This window comes from Callorhinchus milii, unplaced genomic scaffold (assembly GCF_018977255.1).
Source record: "Callorhinchus milii isolate IMCB2004 unplaced genomic scaffold, IMCB_Cmil_1.0 Scaffold1, whole genome shotgun sequence".
Lineage (NCBI taxonomy): Eukaryota > Metazoa > Chordata > Chondrichthyes > Chimaeriformes > Callorhinchidae > Callorhinchus > Callorhinchus milii.
This window is the reverse complement of record NW_024704742.1, coordinates 116,781,983-116,805,249: the sequence shown is the minus strand read 5'-3', so window position 1 is coordinate 116,805,249 and position 23,267 is coordinate 116,781,983. Positions and strand designations below refer to the sequence as shown.

The 23,267-nt window shown below is 38.4% G+C and overlaps 1 protein-coding gene across 3 annotated transcripts in view; it reads right to left on the bottom strand.

Annotated features, from left to right (window-relative positions):
- Window positions 1-2,294: 2,294 nt before the first annotated feature.
- Window positions 2,295-23,267, bottom strand: part of hmgcra (3-hydroxy-3-methylglutaryl-CoA reductase a) — a 31,556-nt gene continuing 10,583 nt past the window's right edge. For all 3 annotated transcript variants that reach the window (XM_007905351.2, XM_007905350.2, XM_007905348.2), the window contains exons 2-20: window positions 20,429-20,614; window positions 20,157-20,268; window positions 19,841-19,928; window positions 17,322-17,406; window positions 15,607-15,712; window positions 15,185-15,291; window positions 13,671-13,790; window positions 13,186-13,346; window positions 12,148-12,389; window positions 10,917-11,107; window positions 10,146-10,340; window positions 8,813-8,971; window positions 8,530-8,687; window positions 8,104-8,209; window positions 7,396-7,566; window positions 7,149-7,289; window positions 6,555-6,713; window positions 5,701-5,855; window positions 2,295-4,984 (exon numbers count right to left, since the gene is read on the bottom strand). In XM_007905351.2, coding sequence (XP_007903542.1) covers window positions 4,930-4,984; window positions 5,701-5,855; window positions 6,555-6,713; window positions 7,149-7,289; window positions 7,396-7,566; window positions 8,104-8,209; window positions 8,530-8,687; window positions 8,813-8,971; window positions 10,146-10,340; window positions 10,917-11,107; window positions 12,148-12,389; window positions 13,186-13,346; window positions 13,671-13,790; window positions 15,185-15,291; window positions 15,607-15,712; window positions 17,322-17,406; window positions 19,841-19,928; window positions 20,157-20,268; window positions 20,429-20,593 — 2,676 coding nt within the window. In that variant the 5' untranslated portion in view covers window positions 20,594-20,614 and the 3' untranslated portion in view covers window positions 2,295-4,929. The remainder of the gene's footprint in view (window positions 4,985-5,700; window positions 5,856-6,554; window positions 6,714-7,148; window positions 7,290-7,395; window positions 7,567-8,103; window positions 8,210-8,529; window positions 8,688-8,812; window positions 8,972-10,145; window positions 10,341-10,916; window positions 11,108-12,147; window positions 12,390-13,185; window positions 13,347-13,670; window positions 13,791-15,184; window positions 15,292-15,606; window positions 15,713-17,321; window positions 17,407-19,840; window positions 19,929-20,156; window positions 20,269-20,428; window positions 20,615-23,267) is intronic.

The window sequence follows — 23,267 nt, the reverse complement described above, 5'->3', positions numbered from 1 at the left end:
TGCAGATAATTCAAGCAAGAAACTCAAAACTTGTTACTAGAAGAGTTAAAAGGGAAGTTATTGTTTTGTGCAGAGGGTAAAATACAATGTGGGAGGAAAGGAAGTGTATCACCTAAAGTTGTGCCAAAATATGTTTTGAAATGGAGCTGGAAGTCAAACAGTTATGTATTGCCTTACTCCATTTGGGAAGGTTGAGAGAGCCTGTGTTGAGATGGCTTTGATCTCTTAATGAAGTGTGAAAACCTTGGGTGTATTACCATGCAGATTTATTCATCTGCCTTTTCCTAGTTGGTCTACATTTAGTCTGCCCTGGTTTACCTTCAGTCTCTTGTGGAAGATGCTTCATTAAACATTTAGCTTTATTGGATGTCACCTTATCTTCAAATATTCCTGAGGACATCTTGCAATATCCACGTTAGTGCCCTGCCAATCATTTGGATGTATCCACTGAACGTAAGTAATAGCAAAGAAATGTGAACCTTGACATACATTTTAGAATGTGGGTAGACTGTTGGGAACTTGCTCCAAAGTTGCTCAAACTGAAAAACATTTCCTGAAGGGAAAGATCAGTAATCCCATTCTGGTTTATCGTGTCCCAGACAGATGATCTCTGCTCTTTGCTTTATTATCTTCTCAATTCCTACAGTAGCTGATAAAGGTGAGACTGCTTAAATCATTGGTAAATGTTCACATAACAGGATTGAGGATTAGGAGAATAAACTCTGAGACATAACACTTGATATCATTGCCATTTACGGAATGCAACTAGAAAAAAAATCAGTTCCCAATTAATTCTAGCTTGTACTGGTAGGGCCACTTTTAAAAGTGCAGTTTTGGGACCAGTACTTGATTCGGAGTCCTGTAGCTCAGTGGTTAGAGCACTTGCTTTGCAAGCAAGACACCTGGGTTCAATTCCAGGCAGGGCGAAACCTTGGGCAAGTTTCCTTACTCCACACAGAGCCTAATAATAATCCCTCCAAAAACCCAAAACAATAATAAATTGGTCATTTTCAATCTACGACTGTTTGTGGGACATTGCTGTGCGCAATTGGCTGCCGCGTTCGCCCACAAATATACAGTCAATTCACTTTACAGTATATTCTGTGAAGCGCTTTGGGACGTCCTCCCGACGTGAAAAGCGCTATATCAAATGCAAGGATTATTATTATTATTATTGGATAGCTGGCAAGAGTTCGTCCAATGCAACAAGGAAGTCTGAATATTACATTTTTCCCCAGACTCAAAGCGGTTACTACAGGATCAACACCTTGCAATATCATACAATACAAAATTACATTTGTACATCACCTTTCACATTGGGAGGATGTCCCAAGGCTTTGGACAGTCAGGGATTTAGACCAGAGTTGGGGATTGGGGCTGAAGGCTCGATTGAAGAGGGTTTGGAGACGAGCCTTGAAGGAATAGGTGTCTCCTTGAGGTTATAATATAGCACCTTATCAGGTCTTTTGAGATGTCTCAAAGCGCTTTACAGAATATACTGTAAAGTGAATTGACTATTTTGTGGGTGATACACGGACAAGGTAAATTGGATGAAACACCTGGCCCAGATTCATTTGTATTCCTACCCATTTTAAATATGCCAGTTAATTCAGATGAAAACCCGGTTAATCCGGGCTAAATGCCAATGCTGGTCACTGCTGAATGTACTCACACCTTGTGTCACGAGTGGCTTCAGGATGGAGATGGGAGTCACATTGTGATTCTTAAGCAGCTGTGGGAGGGCAGTGACTGCATCTGATGGATGGGGAGGAGACCAATTAGCAGCAGCTCTGAGGTCATTGACACCTCTGAGCTGCTGCTAATCAGTCCCCTTCCTGTCCAATGGCAGGAAAAAGAAAAACTTTTACTGGACGCCGGGTAAATCGGACAAAACTCCCTGCCCCGATGTGTCCGGCTAAAGCACATTCCACTGTAGTTTACAAAAAGGGTTTGTTTAGAGGAGAGATTAGAAATGGAATATTCTGGCATTGAATTTCTACATAAAAACAAATGTCAGTTCACTTGTAATTTTTACATTTATCACTTTTGAATTGTCTACTGTATGTAATTTATTTTTACATTTACTCTCATAGTAGAAGTCATGTTCTGCAATAGCCTAGACTTCAATGTGATTTTCCATTGCCAATAGATCTGAACACAGGGCAAAGAAAGGAAGAATCCTGCACCCCATTACTTCACACCATACTCTTACAGGAAGAGAACATAAATTAGACATCTTGTCAATAAACCTGAATAACTGACTGACATCCAATATACAGAACATTTACAGAAAATAACTTTTCATATGATTTATTGAAAATGGGAAAACACCAACTATTTACAAAAATGTACAGATGACATTATAAATCAGCATTTGCTTCAAGACTGGGTTTGCTTCCAATCAGCTTTTCATTAGCTTAAAACCAGTGTTGTCTAGGATTGAAATACAACCCATCAGAGTAATTTAATATACTTAGTTTTAAAATATAAACATTTTCCATCAGGAATCTTAATATTTAGTATTCCCAATAGGTGGCAATGCAAACTTTAGCTCACTGAAGCCACATAACAGTTCAACACAACAGATATTCAAATTACAGTAAATAAAATGGGTATTCATCCAAGAGTACTTTTTTGCTGTTCCACATTAAAAATGCAGCTGTTTTGAGCTTGTTCCTACAACTGGAATCTTGCTTCCAAGACCAGCATTAATCCTTATTGATTTGACTGACTAGGGTTTGTGAGCAGCTTACATGTTGTACATGAAATTGACTGTCATTTATAAAGCGCTCCAGTTAAAGAGTTACTGGAGTTGGAAATGATCAACTGTTATAAAGTACTTCAGACTGGAACAGTTCACTGCACAGTATTCCAGGTAAAAGCATTACTGAAAACTGAACACATTGCAACTATAGTATAACAAGCAAATCTGAGTGTCAATCTGATGAGAGCTGTGTTTCCTGGTCATACTTTTGGAATTAGAACTAAATTGCTTAACAGCTTTCAAAATTACTCAAATAATTTTAGGAATTTTAAGTTAAAATATTCAAAAGGTTTACATTGAAATGGTTTGTGCTTGACTGCCTTCGGGAGCAAAGAAAAAAATAAGCATGTTAATATGTAGCAATTGAAGCTGAGCAGACATTGTGGAAAGAATTGACCAAGATGACCCAACTTCCTGATCTGAAGCATGCTGCACTGGAAGGAAAAATACAACAGCATTAATTCCTCACTGGGCCATAGTTCTACGGCCCCAGTTCTAGGCAGATTGCCAAAGAGGGTGGTCAGGAAACAGATCTCCTTAGGAATAGGAGTGTCAATCTCACCATTGTAAGGTGGACAAAGGTACTTCCCTTTCCCACAGAATGCACTTTTTTTGATTTAAAGAAAATTGGACCTCAAAGCAAATACAGTATGAGCAACTAAATTATGATTTTGTTTATCAAAGGGGGTTCTACTGTATTCTGATTTGTAAAAGATGTATTAAACACTACAATAGCAAGTCCTATAACAATAGATTCATAAGGTCCAAATTCAAAGTAAAGTTTTCTCTTAGCACTTAAATTTGAATTAAGTCTATACACAAGTGATCTCAGACAATGTCCTGGGGTGTCTGCTTTAGATGGAGTGCTTCATACAGTAGTACCATTAGAATTAAAGAAAGGCAGTGGAGTTCAAAAAATGAATACTCAATTATGGATGAATGTACAATGTTTATAGAGGATGAGGGGAACATTCAGTAATGTCACATTGAAAAATCTGAAGAGGACACAACAGCATTAAGCAGCGTGCTTAGTTAAAGCACTTGGCACCACTGTTACTGTGCACTACAGAGGCTGGGAATCATTAAGCACATCTAAATCAGTTATTGTGAGAATCATTTTTTCCAATATAGTTCTGCATTCCAACTCCACAACCACACCCCACCCCCCGGCTTTGGCCAGGAGCTAGTGAACAAATACTAGTTTTATAAAGATAAGTCAGAACTTGCAAGATACAGCTGTATCATACTGAGAAAAAGTGTCTAGTTCAGCCTGTTCACATTCAAAGAATTGTTATCTTTCACACCGACCATGTTTGAAAACTGCAACTTGATTCAACAAAAGCAATCAGTAACTTCTGAACAAATAGACGGGAAGGATGGGGGTAGGAGTAGAGGAGAAAGGGAAGAGGCAAAGAGAAAGAGGTAAGAAATATGTATATTCCGACATGCATCTGCCACTTGACTTAGCCACTCTGAAGAATTAAACCTTATGTAGTGAATATGGTACTGTGCACTTTTAATATTTTGCTTTTGTCTTATTTGTAAGAACATTGCAGCAAATTTCATCAAGACAATGTAATGTTAACTATTACATAACACAGAAGACAACGAAAGTAGCTGCAGGCAGATGGGTTGTGCTGTTCATTGGATCAGGTCAATATCCCCCCTAAAAACAATTCTGTTGTCAAAGAGAATGGTTAATCAAGTTTTCAAGCCCAACTTTTTTTTACAAAACAAATACAACTTCCAAGTTCAGTGGAAACTTATTTACTGCAATTAAAGCATTAGAAATCCCTCTGCCAAGGCCTTGAGTATAAAGCAGGGATAGCAATAAATCCTCTTTCGGCAACAAAATAGTTTGTGGAGTTTTCATTAAAAAAATAGTTACCGACAGTCCCATATTTTACTGCATTCATTTAACAATACGATTAGATATTGCTATCCTCGCTTAGGCAGTAATCTTTGTGCAGTTACATGCAATCTTTATTGTCACAGGTACCCCGGCTGAACCAAGCAGCGACTATTGTCCTCTCCCAAAAAACTAACGATGAACACCACCAAAATGTTCCTTTTTAATTCACAGGAAAGATCCAAACATTTCTCTACAATGGTGATTTCCAGTCTTTACAGTGAAACCCTTCATGAATTGCCACATCCAACAGCTATCAAGCTGCCTTCTTGGTACAGGTACCCGGGAGCTCCTGCAGATTGATTTTTGACCTGCAGAAACCAAAACATACTGATCAATAAGTTAAAGGATTTGTGAGAACATAATCCTTTCAATACTTATATAACATTAGAATTATATAGCCTCTTTCACGTTGGGAAGATGCCCTGAAGCAGTCACTATATTAGCTAAGCATCCAGGTTGGGTATAAGATCAAAAGGTCATTTTGTACATGCTGTACATTTGAAGCGAGTCAGACACATTGATTATAAATTACAGAGTTTGAATAGCTAACATCTAGTTATTAGTGCGAACAAGTTAATTTAAAACCATTACTGCCATTTTATTTATTTTTAATACCAATGCATCAACCTCCTCAAAAGCTTAACTAAGCAAGTGAGACACAGTACAATGGTGAACCACACAGACCCCAGGTCAAGCCCAGATTTGTTCATTTAAGTTGGGGCAGTGAGCTGATACAATTAGTCTATTGGACTGGGTTGGTGGATAAGAAAGGAAACTGGAGAGCAACCCAGACTATTGCAGACAGCTGCAGAGGTCAGAATATCCCTCTCCTTATTGCCCCCTAGAAACACACAAGGTTAGTGTTCATCTGTGGAACATCCAGCTGATGGAGGGAAAAGTCCTAATGAATCATTGTTTATCTCTACTATTTAGTCACGAGGTTTAATATATGTTGCTGTGCAACAGATTGTCCTTTAACTCAAATTCAGTAGTTGATCATCTACAATTGCACACAAACAATTACCTGTTATGAGTCATGTGACTCTTCACAAGATGGCCGGCTGCTAGTGCTGCCATGAGAGACAGTTCTCCTGCCATTACTGTGGCACAAACAATCTCTGCCAATTGACATGCATTTTCACCAGGATTTGATTTACTTGCCCCCTGAACACCAAGCATCTACCAAAAAAAGAACAGGAATGTTACACAGTCTGGGCCCATAACATGACCAATACCCTCCAATTGAAGAATACCTGACCTATAACATTATATGGTCTCCAACATTCTCCACAAGAAAATGGGTCTTTAGTATACATTACAATTAAATATTGGTCCATATTGAATATTGCTGTATGCAGGGCTTTTGCACTAAACCCTCAGAATTGGACACTTAATTGTAACAACTCAAGTTTTGTGCTCGAATGACAAACCCCTCAAACATTTGTATTCGTAATTTCAAGTGCTGCATTTTAGTTCTTGCCATAGAGTATTTACGTATCTTTAAGTATTTACTGCCTCAAAAGCAAATAAATTCAATTTATAATCATTTTGTTGCATGTACTTACACTTTAGTGTTAAACCACCGTGCTGACTAGAAATTTGCTTTCATGTTATACGTTAGAACTATTGTGAAAACATTAGAAACTTTTAAATTGTTAAGTAAATATAATTAAGTTTATTCTCCCTCAAGCAAAATAAAATTACATATGCTATAAAGTTCTTCAAAGGAATTAAATTCTACCAAAGTAAAAAATGGCACATTTCTATTTGATTTTTGCTTATTCCAGAAATAAAGATTTTTTAAAAAAATTGGTGGATAAGCCATGTATAACACCATTCCATAGTGATCAGAATAAATGTTATTGTTTGGATCCTCACCTTGAGACAGGCTTGCTGTGGTAGTAAGTTAGTACCTCCGCCAACAGTACCAATCTCTATGGATGGCATAGTACAACTGATATACAAATCCTCATTAGTAATGCCAGTTGATTCCATTAAGGTGATACAGTTTGAACTACTAACGTTCTGAGCTGGATCCTGAAACAAACATTGAATTCAGAAAGCATTAAATATAAACTATTCAAATGGACATTGCTAAGTGCAATTACAGCAATTAAAATTTAATAATCTTAATGGAGAATTAAACTTTCATGATTTAAGACATTTTCTCAGTCAGAAAAATCTTCACTATTTTCCTGTGATGCATTTTTTGAATAGGACATGTGTAATAAAGTCCATTGTGCTCTCTAAACAACCAGAGATGACATTCCTGATTGGCAGTTAGAGCAGTGTTGTCCAAAGGAAATCACTGACTAACCGCAGTCATACACTCACATTAAACAGGTAAATGTACTTCACAAGTATGATAGCATGTATATTTACTTAACAAACATCCAACACCATTTTATTTTTCTCCTAAGATCCGCCAGACCCGCACTGCTCTCCATCCAGAACAAGTGCTCTTGTACCTACCTGCCCACACGCAATGTAGACAGCAGTAACAATATTAGCAGCATGTGCGTTGTAGCCACCAAGGCTTCCAGCCATAGCTGAGCCCACCAAGTTTTTGCTGACGTTCACGTCTACAAGAGACGCGGTAGAAGTTTTTAAGATCTAAAGAAAAACAAATCAATTTAAATATTAATCCCATATAATGACCTGAAAACAAAGATATTGAAAGGCTAAGTCAATGAAACATTAATAGCTAAGGCAGACATACCTCTCGCACAACTTTAGCTGGAATGATTCCTTCACATACAACAGACTTTCCCCTTCCCTCAATCCAATTAATAGCAGCAGATTTCTTGTCAGTGCAATAGTTGCCACTAACCGCAAGGACATGGACTAATGGAAACTCCTCCACTAACCTGATGAGAGCATTCTCTGTGCCCTAAGAGAGGGAGAAGAAAAATGTAATACAATATAATGTGATATAATATATACACCTGTACATATAATCCTTGCATTTGATATAGCACTTTTCATGTCTTCTAGATGTCTCAAAGCGCTTCATAGAATATACTGGAAAGTGAATTGACTGTATATTTTGAGCGAAACGCAGCAGCCAATTGCACACAGCAGTGTCCTACAAACAGTTGTGGATTGGATTTTATTTTCTTGAGGGATTATTATCAGACGTGTGGAGTAAGAAACTTGCCCAAGGGGGGGAGAAAATAACATTTTTGCTGTGCCCAGTGTGCAGCTCTCTTGCCAATACTGTAGCACAAAATCCATGCCAGAGCCAACATTTTCACCAAGATTCACATGTCACATAACTAGTGTCCCAAGACATTTTATACCATGAAAAACGTTACATTAATATAAGTTATGGTCTTCCTCATTCTTAACATCATAGAACAGTGCAGATAAAATATGAACTACATCTGTGTTTACTATAGCCAACCATTTATCATCAGAAATAACCTACTTTTGAAATCATATTCATGCCCATGGCATCTCCAGACCTGGACTGAAATCGGATATAAAGGTTACGTCCAGCAAGTCCAATCTGCAGCTTCTGTAGCCGGGCAAATCTGGATGGGGGACGGATGGACAGGGAATAAAGTACTTGATTTTATATATAGCAAATTAAGACTAGTTCATCACTGAATGCACAGTTCTGATTTATCTCCACTACAGTCTAACTCAACTGGACAAGTTGCCAGTTTGTAGATTTCATTAGCTCTTGGCCTGGCTGCAAAATAAAACTAACAGAAGGAGATCTGTTTAGACTCTTTCAAAAGACTATAACATGGTGACCAAAAAGTCGTGATACCATTACAATGTCTGCAGCTCTAGATCACTACCAAGAGTGTCCTTGCTTATTTGTTAAAAGGTGAAAAAAAAAACTCACCTGCTAGTGCTATCAAACCTCTCCTTCATAATCTGGAAGCCTTCAGCACTCTCCAGCCAGGCCTTCACCTCTGCAGCTTGACATGCAGTGGGTAACCTCACCACAGGTCCTCTTGTCATTCCATCTGCCAGGATTCGACTCTGTGCTCCACCACCAAGCTTCAATTCAAAGTTAACAATACACACCCATTATTACAAAGTACTAAACAGTGTGACATCTGACCTTCTGAACCTCACGTTATTATTCTATTTCATAAACTAAAGTTTCAAAGCTAGATACTTACACATATGGCTCTGCAACCTCGGTTGGTGCTTGCCACAAGACAGCCTTCAGTGGTTGCCATGGGGACCTGAAACTCCTTCCCATTAAGATGAAGTGGTCCAGCAACTCCCACAGGAATAGGCATGTAGCCAATGATGTTTTCACAGCACGTTCCCATAACCTAATCGTTAAAATTAAAAGACCATGTAAAATCTTCCAACTGATCTCATATTTGCCAATTGTATTAATATNAAAAAGTATTTACATAATAACATTTGGTATATAGGGCCTTTCAGTTCAGTAAGACATCACAAAGCACTTATATACTGTAAAATGCAGTGACTGTTTTAATGGGTGAACAATTACTATTAATAATAATCCTTGCATTTGATATAACGCTTTTCACGTCTTCTAGACGTATCAAAGCACTTCACAAATTATACTGTAAAGTGAATTGACTGTATATTTGTGGGCAAAACGCAGCAGCCAATTGCACACAGCAGCGTCCCACAAACAGTCATGGATTGAAGTGACCAATTTTATTATTGTTCTTTTTTCTTGAGGGATTGTTACAGGCGTGTGGAGTAAGAAAACTTGCCTAAGGTTTCACCCCTGCCTGGAATCGAACCCTTGCGAAGCGAGGGCTCTAACCACTGAGCTACAGGACTCCACAATTAGCACTTAGTTAAACAATTATTATTTAGCACTTAATATTAACAAAAAGCCATTAGAGTAGCAAACTGATACTTCTTGATTCTCTGAGGTCCTGATCTCAACTGCTATAAGAAGAGAAAATATCTTCAAGGAAGACATTCAGCATTCCACTTAGCTGGAGGCAATCAAGGGGCCAGGAGAAAAAAATATACAGGACATCAGTAATCTTAATGTATTCAACCTCACAAGAGTCTATGAAGAAAAATCATTTGTTCCTTTTGATCTCCTTCTTCCATCCAGACAGTTGCCAGTAAACAGGATGTCTCTCCCAGGGTAGAGAGTATGATTCCATGCCAAACACAGACATTTCCATGTGCTGTTGGCATACATGGAACTCAATCTGGTTGTGATACTTTTAAAGATGGTGGTGTGTTTCCATGTGTGTCAAGTCCCTCTATTGGCCAAAACAATTCCTTAACTAATGTGAATCTCAGGAGAAAGGATAACTAAAACAAACCCACTTATACTCTAAAGTTCGTAAATCTAGTCAAGGCCAGCTCAAAATACAAATGAGAATTTTGAGTTTCAAAACAAGCCACAATTACATTACAAATCATTTATATATCCATTCACTATGGAGATAATGCATTTCTTTCTTCCTTCTACACTTTTTAAATAAAAAAAATTATTGATGTACTTACGAGTGAGTAATCATAATCCCCATAGGGAAGACACTGCAGTGCAAAGGGATCGGGAAGTTTTGGAGCCAGCATCTGTCTACGAATGAACACACCACGTTCTGGAGTTTCCATCATATTCTCAAGTTTGTAAGCTGGAATGTGTTTGGCATTTACAAGACGAATTACTTCATCATCAGTCAGGAATTTTGCTCCTTTCTATAGGAAAAAAAACATCCTTACTTGGTAATTCATAAACTTAGATCTAAATAATCTAAGGAACTGGTAACTAAGGAAGCTAGTGGATATTGAATTGATTGGATTAGTTCTAAATCAAACATCTGTATTAAACATCATTCCTTTCTCAATTGAAATATGTAGGCCAGTTAAAAGGGGATTTTATTCAATCACCAATGATCAGAAATATCTCAAGTAATTATGTAACTTAAATTCAAGTGCAGTTCATATTGCCAATATATACACGTCTTCATCATTCTTTAGCAAGTGTAAACAACTGCTTTGCTCAATATGAAATTACCTGGTACTCCCATTCCTGGACTTGTATATCTCAATCAACAATAATTGGTAACTAAGGAAACTAGGGGATATTCAATGGATTGATTAGCCCTAAATCAAACATCTGTATTAAACATCATTCCTTTCTCAACAGATGAAATTGAAGATGAAGCAGTATAATGTAAATGTGAAGTTCGATGGATTATTTAGATACAACATATTTCAAATTTTTTGTGGAGATTCCAAAATATTAGACTGACAAAAACATGGATCTTTTACCTCAGGATTTTTGAATATGGACAAGCACTCCACAACTGGACGTGGGTCTAGTGGAAACTCAATGTCTAATTCTTCTGGTGTTCCTGAAGATTGGGAGTCAGGAGGAGTGTTGTCACCCAACACAAACAACGCTTTTGATTTATGATCGACCAATTTAGTTACAAAAGACTCAATGGGCTTAATGACTGCATCTGCAACAAAAGATAATTGTATTTATTCATTATAACAAAATGCAATATCACGCACCTCTTCCTTCCCAAACATATTATAAAAATTTGCAAGACTGGATGAATGCAACTAATGACTGAATGGTTCCTTTTTGCAGGAATACACATTAAAAAGTAGCTTTATTGCATCAATAACAGAATTCTATATGCACTGTTCCTTGAACAAGCACAATCTTGATGATTTGCAAGCAAATAGTTATGTGAGAAACTGGACCATTAAACATAACTATTAAATTCAGAAAATAATGCAATGGAGGGTATAGAATATTTCATTTTTTATCCACCAGTGTATAAAGTGCTCCAAGGGTAGGTATGCCACAAGCCACATACAGCAGAACCACCCCCTCCCCCCAACCAGGTGGGTTTGCTTATAACACCAGCTCACATACTCGATGGGCTCATGGTTTCTAGGGACCCTAAAGTTGGTGCTAAGTGAGGTTGGTATCAGGAAAAATGTGCTTTGCATGTGGACCAGCTGGCTTCCCACATGCTGAAAAATGTCCAACCTCCAGGACGTTATGTCACCACTATCCTTTGCGTCATGCATGTGCAATATGTGCTGGACGTTTCCAGTGCATGCGCAGTGTGCAGGAAATTACATCAGTGGTGAACTGATGAGCCACAAGTCAGGCAATTTATAGCTTGGGAAGTCAGACTCCTTTCTGCCTGCATACACAATGCACTGACTGGGGTCACTTTTCATATTGCCTCCATTATATGGTATTTTATGGACTCCATATTTATGCGTTTACAATAAAGTTCTATAAATTTTCTGACATTTTTCCTGAATACCAACCTCACTTATCACCAACTTTAGGGTCCCTAGAAACTGCCAATTTAACAGATATGAGCAGTTTGGGCCCGTCTGATCTGAATTAACACCCACATCCAAGAAATTTGAATGAATGTTCTAATTCTGATAGACCAGTAAGGTCATATTTTAAGTTATGACCTTAATTGCTGAGATCTACTGTGGGAACATAAGAAACATCTGAAAAATGTACCAGTTTCCTCTTTACTGGCTGGTTCTGTGTTGTTTTGAGATTTTGGTTGCAATCTGGCTATTTCAACATTATTCCGACAGCAATTATCTGGGCTCTTTTTCTGCATCACCAAAGGAGATGTAATCGGATTCTTCAGTGAGAGAGTGGACTCATTCTCGGTCTGTTCGAAGAAGATGTATTTGATAGCAAGTAAGAGTGCGAGGCCGAGAGTGATCACCTGCTCCACATCCATGCTAATCATTCTGTGTAGGGGGAAAAAAGCCATTTAAACAAATGCTGCAAAACATTTTACAACTACAGTCAACAATTTACAAGTATTGAGAACATTTGCTTACTTTTAGATTTTGAACCATTTTCCATGTGCTAAGAACCAATGAAGGGTCAAAATACATACTTTACATATAGGAAAATATTGTATCCCACACAATAGCAGATCTCCATAAATAACACAAAGCTTACAAATATGGGCTAATATATTTTCAAAGTAAAGTTCAGAGGCAAAACTACCTACTGGAAACATTTGTGTTTGAGGAATGATATTAAAAATAACTAGTATTTTTCCAGCTATTAAAACAGCTTGCCTCCTTTTCTCCAATCAAAACCCTGTGGCCATGCCATTACTACAGAAGTTGGATGAGGCTTGGTAGGTTGCAGAACAAACCATTAAACCACTCAGCAAACTTCTACATGAAAGTATATTTTAGCCCACAATAATAATAATCCTTGCATTTGATATCATCACGTCTTCTAGACGTCTCAAAGCGCTTCACAGAATATACTGTAAAGTGAATTGACCTACAAACAGTTGTAGATCAAGTGACCAAATTATTTTATTTTTTAAATATTTAATTAATTTATTTAAATAAATTAGGGCCCCTAGAAACTGCCTATTTAATAACATGTTTTGAGTAGTTATGGCCTGTCTGATCTGAATTAAAGACCACATCCAAGAAATTGGATGGAAGGAAACATATCCAACGTTTCGCCCTACCTGGGAATCAATGTAATGCAACACCTCCGCACTATGAACTTAATTACCTAGAGAGGTAGAAGTGCCACAGGGGTACATCTGGATCAATTCGTTTTGGCATGCTTTCATCCAATCCTGTTCCAGATTTAGGCATTTCTAGACCATTATCCTGTGAAGATGGCTCTGCTATCCAGCGGCTATGAGCATGAACCAGAACTAATCCTAGAGACTGGGGACAAAGAAATATTGCATTATGTACAATGTATTGAGCTGTCCACAGCGCAGGCAAATAGTTTACAATGCAACTAGCACAAAAAGATAAGCCGTAATTGCTTAACCTCATAATGGGGTATATCAAAATATACAGACAACTGCAATATTACTTTGGTCCACTCTTTTGGGAAAATGTGAGTTCACATATCCAAATCATAGAAGCAGATTTCTAAATATCTGACAAGCTAAGTTGTTTGAGTGGAAGGTAACTCTCAGTGCAAAAAGATGCCAAGCGACAAAATGTTAACCAGGCTACAGAAAGTTGCACTTTCATACTAACCATGATAATTTTCACTCTCTGTGTCACAGGATTTGGCTTATTGTCTTCTTCTTCCTCCAAGACTCGTGCAAATTGGCCAAGCTGCCAAATTGGTCGACCCTCACGACTTTCCCGGGAGAGCTGAGGAACAAGATTAGTATTTAGTGGTTCTAAAAGACCAGATATTGACCACTTATTATTATGGACCTCACTTGTAAATTAAAAAAGAATTTAATCAAGACACCAGCAGGTGGAATAAAATGTGCTGGATGACTGAATGATCATCTGACAATGTTTAGAAGAATTACCATGAACAAAGTTGAGAACAATTTATAAATATAATATGCATTTAATACAGTGCCTTTCACATCAAGAGAACACCTCAAAGTGCTTCACAGGATTTACTGTAAAGTGTAATCATTAATGTGTAAGTGGCAGCCAATTTGCACACCGAAATGTCCCACAAACCAAGTTTATTTGTGGGGTTCTGGCCAAGAGCCTGGGAGAAACTCTGTTGTCTTTTCAAATAGTGCCATAGGAACTTTAACATACACCTGAACAGTCAGACAAGATCTCAATTAGCGTCAAGTTCAAAGGAAGAAACCTCTAGCGCTGCCTCAGGACCGCAGTGGAGTGTCAGCCTAGACTGAGTTCAAAGTCAGAACTCATCACCAGAACTCCAAGGATTAAAACACTTTTACAATTAATTTTATTCCTTTTTGGATCCTCTTTGTGTGAAGGAGAGTGTTGCTTAAGCTAACCTCTTCTTACATGAGGTGCATAACAATTGGCTGCCTCATTTCGTCCACAAAATATACAGTCAATTCAATTTACAGTATCTTCTGGGAAGACATCTCAAATGCAAGTATTATTATTATTATTATTGGGAAATTCTAACGTCAAAGCATAATAGTGAAACATTATTAGAGTTTTAAGAACATTATAATTCGGGCTTCCGATTTTCAGTTTTAACCAAAAAAAATTTTTTTAATATTGAACCCAACACAAAAAAACATGAAATTGGTGCTTATTCAAATGGCTACCTGCCCTGACACCAACTGCACATATATTACTCTCTTTCTCTCCATCTCCCCTCCGTGTGCACAGGTACATCTGGTAACGCACGTGAGAGGAAGGAGGCACTGTACATGCATGAAGGTTGCATGTTTCCCCTCCATGTGCGCAGGCACGTCTGAATCTTCTCATTACAAGAGAAAGCCCCCCCTACCCCGATTTTTTAGAACTCCAAACCCCTTAAAGAAGAAGCCCCAATTATAAGCTTTTTTCCAAAGTTGTGCCCTCACACCAAATTGGCAATGTTGATAAGAGTTACTAGGAAAGTAGATCAGTAATTAGTCCCCAGAATAAAACGCAATCGGAAAACAGATTTCCCTTAATGTAAATTGACAAATACATAATAAAATAATAATCCCTGTATTATTGTAGTGTCTTATCACATTATCAAAACATCTCAAACACATAAAAAGGCTTCAATATAGCAGAACAGAAAATGTTTATACAAATTTCATGCTTACCTCCAATATCAGTGAGACACAAGCTGGGAAGAACGTCATGAAAACAAAGTAGTTGGCTAAAACAGACATACAGCCAAAACAGCACATTATTTCCAACTGTCGGACCCCTGATGGAAAAACAGATTAACAATTACCCCTCTGATTTGTTTTTGCTAAGTGTTTTCCTCCTCTTTTGTGCACACTCTCTGGATAAGACTTGATTGTACTTTGTAAATCTGCTGCTAAGTGTGAAGCAATTACCAAGCATTCTTCTGTAGAGAAGCACCTGACATGGGGCTACGCCACAATCTGATGCATGTGTTCTAACCTGCACCTTACCACTCAATGGTATACCTCACTTACTTCTTCATCTACCTTTGAAAACAGCACCACTGCCCCAAAATGTTTATGTTAACTGAGATTATAAATTTTCTGCAATTTACCTGACATAGTTCCAACACCTATCACAAGACATTCCACAAGAGCATCAAGAGTGAAGGTAGGGCCCAAGATTGCCATTCCACGTGCAATATTTTCTCTTACTTCATCCTAAAAAAAAACTATGTTTTAGAATTGAAAGTTTATAACAAAGAACTTTTGCATATCTCAATAACGTTCAAATGCCATGGTAAAAGAGCACATTTGATTTAAACTATTTAATGGAAACAGGGCTATAAATATTTTAATCGTTTGAGTGAAACATTAAACACCATGAGCAGGAGTCATCATTATATGCCATGTCATTTCCCACTGGTTCCAATTAGTAGGCAAATCTCAAGAGAACTTTACAGTCAGATGACAAAATCATAATATGGCCAAAACAAAACACATTACTCATTCTAAAACAAGATTTTCCTAAGGGTATAATTAAATGTACGCCAACACAAGTGGAACAAGGGTAGTTTTGTTTACTGTGCTATTCTGGCTGGAAAATTGAAAAATGTTTGCCTTCACCTTTACATACCTGCCCTAGTGTACAAAGAGGCCCTTAACCTTTGGGCATAGAATTCTAGATTAATTGTTGCCTTCAGGGAAATAGCTTCCGACCTCCAATCTTACTGTACTAGTTAATTATAATGCTTGCATTTGGTATTGTGCCTAGGTCATTGAGATGTCTCAAAGTCTTTCAAAGGATTTACTATAAAGTGTAATGACTGTATTTGTACACAAACGTGGCAGTTAATTTGTGCATAGCAATGTTATACAAACAAACATCAAGTCAATAATTTTATCCAGGATAAAATATGTCTGGGACACTGGGAGAAAGTCCTTTCTCTTTTCAAATGATGCTACGAGATCTTTAACGTCCACCTGAACAAGCTCCTGAGGCTTGAATTTCATCTGAACAGCACCACCTCTGAGAATACAATGCACCCCCAGCATTAGAGTGTCAGCTTATCCTGCAAACTCAAATTATACTCAGTAAAACTCATAATAAGTCGTATCAGTCAGGACCATAAGATTTAATGACTTACATGAAGTCCAAGTTGCAAGCAAATTTGTAAATTCACTTTATAGTATATCCTGTGAAGCGCTTTAAGGTGTCTCAACAACGTGATAAGGCTTATACCAAATGCAAGTATAATAATTCGTACAAAATCCGATTTAATCAATAATCTCCCCTATAATGCGTAATTCAATGCAGCCGGTAAGTATGTATGGGGTGACAGATCAAGACAACGTTTTCAGTGATTCAATATATCCTGACCTGTTGTCGCATGCCCATTTACCTGCAAGTCTTGGAATCGCATTGAATTGCGGGAAATGAAGTTCTTCTGCGCATGAGGCAAAGACAACATTTCTCACGATTCAATGCACCCAGTAACTGCGGAGTAATGGAGGATAAAGGAGCGGCGTTACAAGTTAGGAGATGATTAATACAACCAGTACAAAGAAATCTAAGTGTTTTTGCTGGGAAACTGAATGGGACACAGGTGCATGTACAACTTGGGCCATTATACGATTTGTAAGGATAAGTCTTATGTGAGTTTTACTGTATTAATCAAGATTGCTATGTTTACAATTGAGCACTAAGGACTCTGTACTCTTTTATAATCAATACATTAATTGGATAAATCAAAATGCCATTCTCATGAAAAAATCTGCTCACAAGAAAACAATCACAAATAATTTCCCGAACACAAGTACAGTACAGTACCTGGCAGTTGGAGCTCAATGCAAATTTGGCAAGAGCACTGGCTTTGGATAAATCAATCAGCAACAGAAAGAATGGCAAGGCTTCACTGTGAAGAAATGTCAGGTTAGAATTAATCTAATGCAACCATTATTGTAAAATTCAAGTGGAAAAAATACATTAGCTTTCACAACTGCAATTAATGGTCATTTTGAATTTCTTAGCAATAATTTAGTTTTATTAAAGGCTCCATGACCCCATCACTCTCACTCTCGCCCGACTCTACTGGCTCCCCATCCCCCAGAGAATCGAGTTCAAGACCCTCGTCCTAATCTTTAAGGCCATCCATGGCCTTGCCCCCTCCTACCTCTCTGACCTGCTGACTCCCTACCAACCTGCCCGCTTCCTCTGTTCAGCGGGCTCTGGCCTGCTCCATGGCTCCCGCTCGACCCACCCTACCATCGGTGGCCGAGCTTTCGGCCTCTCTGCCCCTACACTCTGGAACTCCATCCCACGTTCCCTTCGCCTAGCTTCCTCCCTTCCCTCCTTCAAGGCCGGTCTCAAGACCCTTCTCTTCGACCGTGCCTTTGGTCTCCCTCCCACCTCTCTGCCTCCCTCACCCCTACACCACCCCTCCCCCGCTCGGGCCCCGACACCTGACTGTTCAGTGCTTCGGGACGACCTCCCGACGTGAAGGGCGCTCTATAAATGTAATTTTGTTGTTGTTTATTGAATACCAAGCAATACTTATGGTGTTTTGTTTACTGATTTGAAAACCTTAGGTTTGTTACACTTTAGTGCAATGCAATCTGGATTAGGACTTGTCACTGATACAAATTTACATTTATATAGCACCTTTTATGTCAGGACGACGACCCTAAGCATCACGTTTCTAATTTTAGCCATTCTGTCCAAGCACAGTATAGAACCAAATTTTCTCACAGAAAAAGTTACACAAGTCATTTATTCTGGCACTATTAAAAAATAGTACAGGTGGCATTGGCAGAAGTTTGGGTGATCATCTGCCAGTTATAAGAGTCGAGAAGCTAAACTGTTTTCTAAATTAAAATATTCTTCTGCATTCCAATCATACTATAGGCACTGATCCTTGAATCAATATCTATGGAAAAGCAATGGTAAATCTGGCTCCATGCAATAATTAAAAATGAATGCAAATACTGATAAGGAGCTAAAATAATTTACAGGAGACATAGAATTATGACTACAGTTTATGGGGCAGAGCTGCAGCTCACTAGCACACCTGTTCGCTTGTTAATGTTAAAAAAACAAATTCCCAATATCTTTGTTGGTAAAGCTTACACATAGTGTGACCCTAACTGAAGAGAGATCAGGAAGATCCTAAATTTGATCCCCAGTCTATAGTCAATGCTTTTATGCAAGAAAATTTGAGGCAAGAATTTATTTTTAGCAATTGGGCAGGGCATCATGGGGAGTATTTTAAACTTTAATAAACAAATGTAAAAATTTACTTTTCCACATGCTCCCGAAAGGTATTTGTAAATTTATATACCACCTTTCACATCGGGAGGATGCCCAGACACTGGATAGTTTAAAGTTTGCATCTACTACAACAACAAGATTACATTTGTGTAGCGCCTTTCACATCGGGAGGACGTCCCAAGATGGTGGGACATCTAAGATGGTGGTGGGGGCCGAGGAGGGAAAGATGGTCAAAGGTGCAGTCAAAGAGGAAGGTCTTGAGGCAGACCTTGAAGGCAAGGGACTCCAGGATGGAGTTCTATCGAGTAGCAATAGATAAGCTGAAAGTGAAGGGGATATGAAGAAGATATGCACGTTGAACGATCAGATTTGAGAGTTTTGAGGAGGTCACAGAGATGTGGTGAGGGAAGACCATGGAGGATTTAAAGGTTAGGGTGATCATCTGGACTCGATCCACTGGGGGATGGAGAGCTAGTGGAGTTGGGTTTGGAGAGGGTGAGAGGCTCGCAAAACCTAGTGCAGGAAAGGACACATGCTGCAAAGTTGTGGATAGGCTGCAGCTTGCGAAGGGAAGAAGCAAGTAGTCCACAACCACAGAGTTGACATCTAGCCTGGACATGGTGAAAGTATTGATTAGGGTTACGGCATCCTGGTGCGAGAGGTAGTGGAGGATGCAGGAGATGTTACAGAAGTAGAGGAAAAGCTGAGTAGTTCAGAGCATGAATGTGAGGTTTAAAGGACAGTTGAGTTAACCAAGATAACATGGTTCCACACAGGCTCCACGAGGTTGAGCATGCATCCAAAGAGAGGGCCAAGGATAGAGTTCCAAGGAATGCCACATGTTGCAGTTTGAGGGTTTGCTTTGGACTAACTATTTATACTGTAACTGGAGCAAAGTCATAATGACTACTACCTCCTGAAAGTTACCGCATCAATCACATCTCAATCTTGCATTTAAGAGTACATTGCAGAATCTGAATTAGCTTCTATAATGTGCAAACGCAGGCTTCATTAAACTATAATATTCAAAAAATCAATATTCACTTAAATGAAAATGTTGTATTCTAATTGTTAGGACTCACTTGAGGCCAGTTAGTTCTTTATCCAGAAAATGAATGACTACGGTGCTGAAAACAAAGCTGGAAAAGATGGTGAACAGACCAGCAATCCCTAAAAGAGGAAGTAAAAGTCAGCTGCATTAGAATTGTTTTCCATTTGTTTTCCCTGCTACCCAAACCCAAATATTATAAAAACTGAAACAAAACTGAAAATATATACAATACAAAATTACATTTGTATAGCGCCTTTCACGTCGGGAGGATGTCCCAAGGCACTGGTGCAAAAGTATACATATTTTAACAGTTCAATTTTAGAATCAAATGGTAGTTCAGACCATACCCAGCATATACTTTGAACCAAGCTGTCGGAGGTTCTGGAATTGGAAATATATGTAGAAAATTGCTAAACAGCGGGTGATGGTCAAGATTATGATGTCACTGCTCAATACCTCCTATGGAAACAAAATTCATGCTGATGAAAAACAAGTAAAATTTCACAAATCAATAAATTAATTTCATTAAACAATTATTTCCTCCCCAAGGATTTCATTATTTTTAAACAACTAAATTACCATGTAGAATGAGCTCTGAAATATTCTATCACACTCTTACCTCTTCAACCTTAGGACATTCAAAGTTCCAGCCACATATCTGATTATTTCCAGTAAACATATTCATGGACATCATGCAGATGGTAATAGTAACTGTTCCCACAATCACCTCCCAAGGATGGGAGGCAACAAAAAAACCATGCATCCGGAACAACCTTGACAGCATTTTTTCTATCTTTAATTTGACCTGAGAGGAAAAGATAAATAAATAAATTACCATTTTCTGACAGCAGTAACATTGCACAACAACTCAGTAACTAATAATAAAATGGTTAAGAAAAGGGTTACCAGGCAAGGTGACTGAGACTCAAAACAGCTTTATGCTACAATGATGCCTTGGGACATCTTTTACAATGTAAAAGGTGTTATATAAATGTAAATTTGTACTGAAAGATAGTAGACTGAGTATTCAGGAAGAACAATAAATGGAATGCAAGGGCCCTGCAAATCTGAAACTCTTCTGATAGCAGTGGGAGACATGGTGGGCTGAGTGGCCTTATCCTCTGACAAATAAAATCAATGTTCAAATGGATTTGCGTAAATGTTCACAGTTAGAGGTCTATATTGGCAAGTTTTTTTAAATGCAGTTTAATAGAGCAAGCAAATCAGGTTTTCATAGAAGTACAGTATTTCACAAGAAAAAAGAGGGTGTGTTTAAGATCAGATGCTAAAACTGCACAGTAACATTAATTTGTTTTATTGCAAATTGGTAAAATAGAATCTACAAAATTATATTTAAAAGAAAATGAAATGTCATAGTCTCCAAAGTGTCCATCTGGCAAAATTTCCTTAAACCCATTTTTGTAACAAATTGAAGTCCATGCTTTAGGAAAGAAACGTGTTAGATGAACTAATGAGTTCTCTAAGGATTACACATCATATTCTAAAACAGAAATAACAATACAATTCACGTCAGGAGAACATCCCAAAGTGTTTGACATTTCGGGCTGGGGACCAGACCTGGGAGGGTGGGGGGGCAAGAAGCCAGAAAACATAGTTAAAGATGTACATTTCAAGGCATATCTTGGAAGAAGGAAGAGGGAGAGAGAAAGTTAACAGGAGCTTCATAGAGCAGGTGCCAATTGGCTGAAAGCCGCTGAAGCTGGGGTGGATAGAGGGGGATGTGGATCAGGCCAGTGTCGGCCAACTGAAGGGAACACTTGGGTTGGTGAAGGAGGTTGCGGAGGTGGGGTAGGGGCTAGCCCATGAAAGGATTTAAATGCAACAACAAAGATTTTGAATTCGATCCACTGAGGGATGAGGAAACAGTGAATCCGAGCAAGGATGTGGAGCTGGCTCAGGAGAGGACATCGGGTACAAAGTCTTGAATAGACTGCATCTTATGCAGGGAAGTCCAGCGGAGTATTGGCATAACCAAATCTGGGAAAAATAAAGGTGCGTCTCGGGCACCCAAGAGGAAAGGCATGCACAGCATGCAATATTGCAGACATGAGGGAAATCTAAGCGTGCGAGAGCATAGATGTGGATGATAGTTGGGGGGTAGTTAGAATCAGTCAGCATCTCAATGGATTTAAATCATGGGTTTCAAAGGCAAAGCAGTACACAAGGAGTCTGGCATTTTTTGTTTGCTTCCTATTGTAAAAGCTACATTAACAACAGTGGATAAGACATCACAGAACCAACCAGCATTTGCTTAGTTAGTCGCACGTACTACACATCAGAAGCAACATTTCTGCTATACTGTCTATTGTTTATTCCAGTATTGCCTAGCACCTTTTTAATAACCTAATTAGCTCCAAGATATACTGTGACCTTAACGGAGCACAACACACCTTTGAAAATGAAGAAACCTGATAAACAATCCTATGGCAAATATGTACTTCACAATGAAGGAATATTGAAGTGCGTCATAGCAATTTAGAAAACCCTGACACTATTTTTGGCTGTTCCAAGAAGATGAATCCTCTTCTGGTTCCAAATTAAGTTTGTAAAGCTGCAATGTGCTAATACTTGACAACAACTGAATGCAGATTTGAAACTGTGACTCTCACACACACACACACACACACTCAAAGCAGCCCCAGTAATGCAGGTCAAATTGGCATTAAAATGCATCAAACTTTTATTTGGTAACTTTATACCACATTTCCAAGTTAACAGTTCCCAAATATACGTGAGCATAGATTCCAATGGCACAGTAAAAGCTCAAAGTCCAGTAGCTCAGTGGTTAGAGCACTTGCTTTGCAAGCGAGACACCTGGGTTCAATTCCTGGCAGGACAAAACCTTGGGCAAGTTTCCTTACTCCACACGCCTAATAATAATCCCTCCAAAACCAAAACAATAATAAATTGGTCATTTTCAATCCATGACTGTTTGTGGGACATTGCTGTGTGCAATTGGCTGCTGCGTTTCGCCCACAAATATACAATCAATTCACTTTACAGCATATTCCGTGAAGTGCTTTGAGATGTCTAGAAGAAGCGAAAAGCGCTAAATCCAATGCAAGGATTATTATTATTATTATAGCTATTTTACTGTCATCCGTTCATTCACATTCAACTTGAATGCAACAGATAACTCTAAAACAATCTATAACATCACAAAATTCCCAAACTTTACTCTTGGGGATTTCCAGAACGACTCACGTAAGACAGCTTGACATTATTGCAATTTATTGCATCGATATGAAACAAATAACAAGGTACAGAATATAGAAAACTTCTGTTTCAAACTTTCATTACACTTTTACTGGTAGGCAGTACAAGAACTTGCTACATTGGCACAAAAATAAATCCTACACCTAGTTTTGCAGGGGAACAATAAAGAAAACACAAAATTCCTGAGCTTTACTCTTGGGGATTCACAGGACTTGGGTGCG